This window comes from Otolemur garnettii, unplaced genomic scaffold (genome assembly GCF_000181295.1).
Source record: "Otolemur garnettii isolate 467f Iridium unplaced genomic scaffold, OtoGar3 scaffold00008, whole genome shotgun sequence".
Lineage (NCBI taxonomy): Eukaryota > Metazoa > Chordata > Mammalia > Primates > Galagidae > Otolemur > Otolemur garnettii.
Window position 1 is genome coordinate 16,689,784 of NW_003852403.1, and position 5,798 is coordinate 16,695,581.

A 5,798-nucleotide genomic window follows, 5' to 3' on the forward strand; every position below is an offset into this window, starting at 1 on the left:
GAGCCCAGGAGTTGGAGGTTGCTGTGAGCTGTGATGTCACAGCACTCTACCCAGGGGGACAGCTTGAGGCTCTGCCTCAAAAAAATAAATAAATAATTCATTAATGCCAGGCAAGGTGGCTCATGCCTGTAGGCCCAGGCAGGTGGATTGCTCAAGCTCACGAGTTTGATACCAGTCTGAGCAAGAGAACCCATCTTCACTAAAAATAGAAAAAAACTAGTTAGGTGTCGTGATGGGCACCTCTAAGTCCCAGCTATCTGGGAGGCTGAGGCAAAAGGATTGCCTGAGCCAGAGTCATGACACCAGGCACTCTACCCAGGACGACACAATGAGACTCTGTCTCAAAAACTAGAACACAAACTGGGTGCGGTGAGCCAGCTTGTTTCCTACCATTTGGGACCCCGAGGCCAGTGGATTGCCTGAGCTCATGAGTTCAAGACCAACCTGAGCAAGATTAAGACCCTATCTCTAAAAAATAACTGGGCGCTGTGGTGGGCGCCTGTAATCCCAGCTACTTAGGAGGCTGAAGCAAGAGGATCACTTGAACCCCAAAAGTTCAAAAAAAAATTTACCAAAAATGGGAAAAGGAATTAATAGATTTGATAGTTGTCTTTTTCTTCCCCCCAGACTTCTCACTATGTCACCCAAAGTAAAGTAGAGTGCTATGGCGTCACAGCTCACAGCAACCTCAAATTCTTGGGTTTAAGTGATTCTCTTGCCTCAGCCTCCCAAATAGGTGGGACTATAGGTGCCCACCACAACACCTATTTTTTTGTTGCACTTGTCATTTTTTTTTTTTAGCTAGCCTAGGCTGGGCTTGAACCCACCATCCTCAGTGCATATGGCCAGTACCATAACCACTTTGCTATAGGTGCCAAGCCAATTTGATACTTGTCTTAAGTGCACATGAAACACATCATTAAATTTGTTATTTGCATTAAGGGAAATACAATATACTCCCACACAGCTTTGGAAGTAGAGGTTTTCTATTAAGGAATACCTCTTTTAAGTTTCAAGGTAAGTTTTCTGGAAGTTCCTGCCATTTTTGTCATTAAGAGAATATCATTATTATTTTAACAAGTAAAGATTTATATATTAGTCTAAAACAGAAGCAAAGATACCTTTCTGTTGTGGCTGCTGTAATAAGGGCTGTGGCTGAGTCTGCAATAGCGGTGTAATAGAAGCTGCTGAAATCTGTGCTTGCAGAAGTGACTGGGGCTGAGGCTGAGCCTGAACACCAAATGTTGTCTGTGGTGCAATGGGCTGAAGTACAGCAGGAGGAGTCTTTAGCAAAGGTTGGGTTTGGGACTGATTCTTAATGAAAATAAAGAAATAAAATAAAATTTTAAAAACAAGAAGAAAGAAAAATCTCTGTGCATCATAAGACCCAGTCACCAGGCTGCTGAAATATCTGAATATTTTATGTACCTGATTTGGTAGTGTTTGAATTCTTTGTGCATTCCATTTAAAAGGCATATTAGGATTATAAGTAGCTTCAACCAATACCCTGTCACCCACTTGGGGAGTTTTCCCTTTGACAGCACTGCAAAAAAGAAAAAAAAGTAGGTTAAACAAACAGAATAAGAAATGATTCCCTCAAAAAGTATACACTCCTGGGCGGCGCTAGTGGCTCAGTGAGTAGGGTGCCAGCCCCATATACCAAGGGTGGCGGGTTCAAATCCGGCCCCAGCCAAACTGCAACAAAAAATAGCCAGGCATTGTAGTCTCAGCTACTTGGGAAGCTCAGGCAAGAGAATTGCCTAAGCCCAGGAGTTGGAGGCTGCTGTGAGATGTGACTCCACGGCACTCTACCGAGGGTGATAAAGTGAGACTCTGTCTCTAAAAAAAAAAAAAAGTATACACTTATGCTCAGTGCCTGTAGCTCAGGCAGCTAGGGTCCCACCCACATACACTGGAGCTGGTGGGTTCGAATCTAGCCTAGGCCCACCAAACAACAATGATGACAACTACAACCAAAAAAAAAAAAATAATAACTGGGTGCTGTGGCAGGCAACTGTAGTCCCAGCTACTTGGGAGGCTCAGGGAAGAAAATCACTTAAGCCCAAGAGCTGGAGGGTGCTGTGAGCTGTGACTACCAAGGGCAACAGCTTGAGACTCTGTCTCAAAAAAGAAAAAAAAAAAAAAAGTATACACTTAGTATTTAAACTTTTTTTTTTTGAGACAGTCTCACTTGGTCACCCTTAGTAGAGTGCTGTGGCGTTATAGCTCATAGCAACCTCAAACTTCTGGATTTAAGTGATTCTGTTGCCTCAGCCCCTCCATGTACCTGGGACGACTGGCATCTAGCCACAATGCCTGGCTAGATTTGTTACTTTTTTTTTTTTTTTTTTTTTAGAGACATGATCTTGCTCTTCTTGCTCAGGTTGCTCTCAAACTCCTGTGCTCAAGCAATTTCCCTGCCTCAGCCTCCCGGAGTGCTAGGATTACAAGCATGAGCCACTACACCCAGCTGAAAGTAAACTATAATTGGACAGCTGTGGTGGTGCACACCTATAATCCCAACTACTTGGGAGGATCATGTAAAAGGACAACTTGACCCTAGGAGTTTGAGACCAGCCTGCACAGTATGTTGAGATGTACTCTCAAATATAAAATATTAGGGCCGGGCACAGTAGCTCACACCTATAATTCCAGCACTTGGGAGTCCAAGGCAAGTATAGTGTCTGAGCGCATGAGTTCGAGACCAGCCTAAGCCAGAGAGAGACTCTGTTTCTAAAAATAGCAGGGCACTGTGGCAGGCACCTATAGTCCCAGCTATTTAGGAAGCTGAGGCAAGAGGATCACCTGAACCCAAGAGTTTGAGGTTGTTGTGAGCTAAGACATCACAGCACTCTATCAAAGGTGACCAAGTGAGACTCTGTCTCAAAATAAATAAATACATAAAAATTAAATACTAAACCGTATCCAAAATGAAAGCCTAGAAATCTTTTAATTTTTTTTGGAAAGAGTCTCACTCTTGTTGGCCTACACTAAGTGCAGTGATATCACAGCTCAAAGCAACCTCAAAACACCTGGGCTCAAGAGATCCTCTTGCCTCAACTTCCAGAGTAACTGGGACTATAGTGCTTGCCACAATGCCCAGCAAATTTTTTAGAGATGGAGACTCACTCACTCTAATTCAGCCTCATCTCCAACTTCTGTGCTCAAGCAATCTACCTGCGTCTGCCTCCCACAGTGCTGAGATTTCAGGCATGAGCAACCGCACTCAGCCCTAAAAATCTCTTAAAAAGTAGATAGTCCTCTCAGCTACTTGGGAGGCTGAAACAAGAGAATCGCTTAAGTCCAAGAGACTGAGGTTGCTTTGAGCTGTGACAACATGGCACTCTACCCAAGACAACATAGTGAGATTCTTGTCCCCCCCCTCCCAAAAAAAAGGCTCGGTGACTGCAACACAACAGTTACAAAGCGAGCCACATACACCGAGAGTGGTGGGTTTGAACCCGGCCCAGGCCATCTAAACAACTGCAACAAAAAAATAGCCAGGTGTTGAGGCAAGTGCCTGTAGTACCAGCTACTCGGGAGGCTGAGGCAAGAAAATAGGATAAGCCCAAGAGTTTGGGGTTGCTGTGAGCTGTGATACCACAGCACTCTACCCAGGGCAACACAGTGAGACTCAGTCTCAAAAAAAAAAAAAAAAAAGTAGATATTCTTCCTAGACTCTTTTGGGAAAGGATCATGTTTCAATCTCTGAATATAAATAAACACAATGTTTTAAGTCAAAAAACATTACTAGTTCAACTTCTAAACTTTGCCCAAGAATATAATTAGAAATGCCACATAATTCCTATAAATATATAAAGATTTTCCCTATCCTGAGCAAGAGACCCTCATCTCTAAAAATAGCTGGGCACTAGGCCAGCGAGGGGATGCCACTACAAAGGGCAACAAAGTGAAACTCAGTCTCAAAAAAAAAAGAAAAAAGCTGGGCATTGTGGCAGGTGCTTGTAGTCAAAGCAACTTGAGAGACTGAGGCAAGAAGATCACGTGAGTCCAAGAATTTGAGGACGCTGTGAGCTATGACGACCTGGCACTCTACCAAAGGCATCAAAGTGAGACTCTATTTAGAAAAAAAAAAAAAAAAAGAAGTTTCCATAAACTAGTTTGTTCAATAATTGTACGATATCTCTAATTATGTTTCCGTCAAAAAAGGTGGCAAGTGGCTCAGCACCTGTAGTACAGTGGTTATGGTGCTGGCCACATGCACGGAGGCTGGCGCCTTTAAACATGGCCTGAGCCAGCTAAAACAACAACTGCAATAAAAAAACAGGCAGTGTAGCAGGCACCTGTAGTCACAGCTACTTGGGAGGCTGAAGCAAGAAAATTTTTCTTCAGCACAAGAGTTGCTGTGAGCTATGACACCACCACACTCTACCGAGGGCAACATAATGAGACTCTCTCTCAAAAAAAAAAAAAAAATTGAAAAAAAAATTGAAAAAAAAAGTTGCAAATATACATACAAGCTAAATAATTTTTTTTTTTAGAGACAGAGTCTCACTTTGTCACCCTCACTCGAATGCCACGGTGTCACTGCTCACAACAACCTCTTTTTTTTTTTAAGAAACAAGAGTCTCACTTTATAGCCCTTGGTAGAGTGCTGTGGCATCACAGCTCACTGCAACCTCCAATTCCTGGGCTTAGGCGATTCTCTTGCCTCAGCCTCCTGAGTAGCTGGGACTACAGGCACCCGCTACAATGCCCAGCTATTTGTTGTTGCTGTTGCAGTTTGGCCAGGGCCAGGTTTGAATCCGCCACCCTCGGTATAGGGGCTGGCACCCTACCCACTGAGCCAAAGGCGACGCCCAAGCTAAATAATTAAAATAGAAAATTCTTTATGCCTTTTTGGATCTCACCAAAAAAAAAAGAAAATTATAACTATGCTACAATCTTTGCCACAATTACGCAGATGTTTTATGCTAAATACAAGTAGCCATCTTACAAAACACCATAAAAGTTTACCTAAGCTGAAAGAATACATCTTCATCCACAAATCCAAATGTATCGTGCAGCTTTGTAACAACTCCTGTAAAAACACGCTGTTTTTGAGGCTGTGTTTGTTGCTGACTGGACCGTGGTGTTGGATATGACACAGTTATCTGTGCCGCAGGCTGAGGAGTAGAGAGGCTAAGGCTTGTAGGCAGCGCAACAGCTGGCTATAAAACAAAATCGATATCAAATTAAGGTAATAATTTAAAATTGTCAAAAGAATTTTAAAATGACTTAAAATTAACTCAGAATAAAAATATTTACATAAAGTTAAAAGACAAAAGTGTAATCTTGAAATTAAGAATCAAGTCTGAATTATTTTCAACCAAAGGGAATCACAAAATTCCCTTAGATAAATTATTTTTTTTGGGTTGCTCTAAGAAAAAAAGGTATCATAGTACAACGAGCTTAAGAAACATTTCCTGTATTAATCCCCTGTTAGAACTTCAAAATCCACACTAGCATAATAAGGGATCAGGCAATTCCCAAATATAGCAAAGAAACTCAACCCTTCTTAAGCTTTGACCACAAAATTATTTTCTCACAAAATTTCTTTAACATCTTAAGATAGTAATCCTTTATAGGTATACTTTGGGAAATGCGTTCTAAAAACAGAAATTTCTATGGCTTTTCAACTTTATTTGGAAATTCTGTTGGAGACTGAAAATGAGATAGGTGTTAGTCACTTTTAGTTCTTTAATAAAAATGGAGTAAGGTTTATTTCTCAATTTAAGTAAACTTTAAAAAGAATAAGAGAGATAGGGCGGCACCTGTGGCTCAAAGGAGTAGGGCAC

The 5,798-nt window shown here is 41.7% G+C and overlaps 1 protein-coding gene across 3 annotated transcripts in view; it reads right to left on the minus strand.

Annotated features, from left to right (window-relative positions):
• The window catches only part of CCAR1 (cell division cycle and apoptosis regulator 1), a 79,286-nt gene that overhangs the window by 56,253 nt on the left and 17,235 nt on the right, over nucleotides 1-5,798 (minus strand). For all 3 annotated transcript variants that reach the window (XM_012801386.2, XM_023509522.1, XM_023509521.1), the window contains 3 exons: nucleotides 4,978-5,171; nucleotides 1,429-1,543; nucleotides 1,122-1,314 (listed from right to left, as the gene is read on the minus strand). In XM_012801386.2, the coding sequence (XP_012656840.1) occupies nucleotides 1,122-1,314; nucleotides 1,429-1,543; nucleotides 4,978-5,171 (502 nt within the window). The remainder of the gene's footprint in view (nucleotides 1-1,121; nucleotides 1,315-1,428; nucleotides 1,544-4,977; nucleotides 5,172-5,798) is intronic.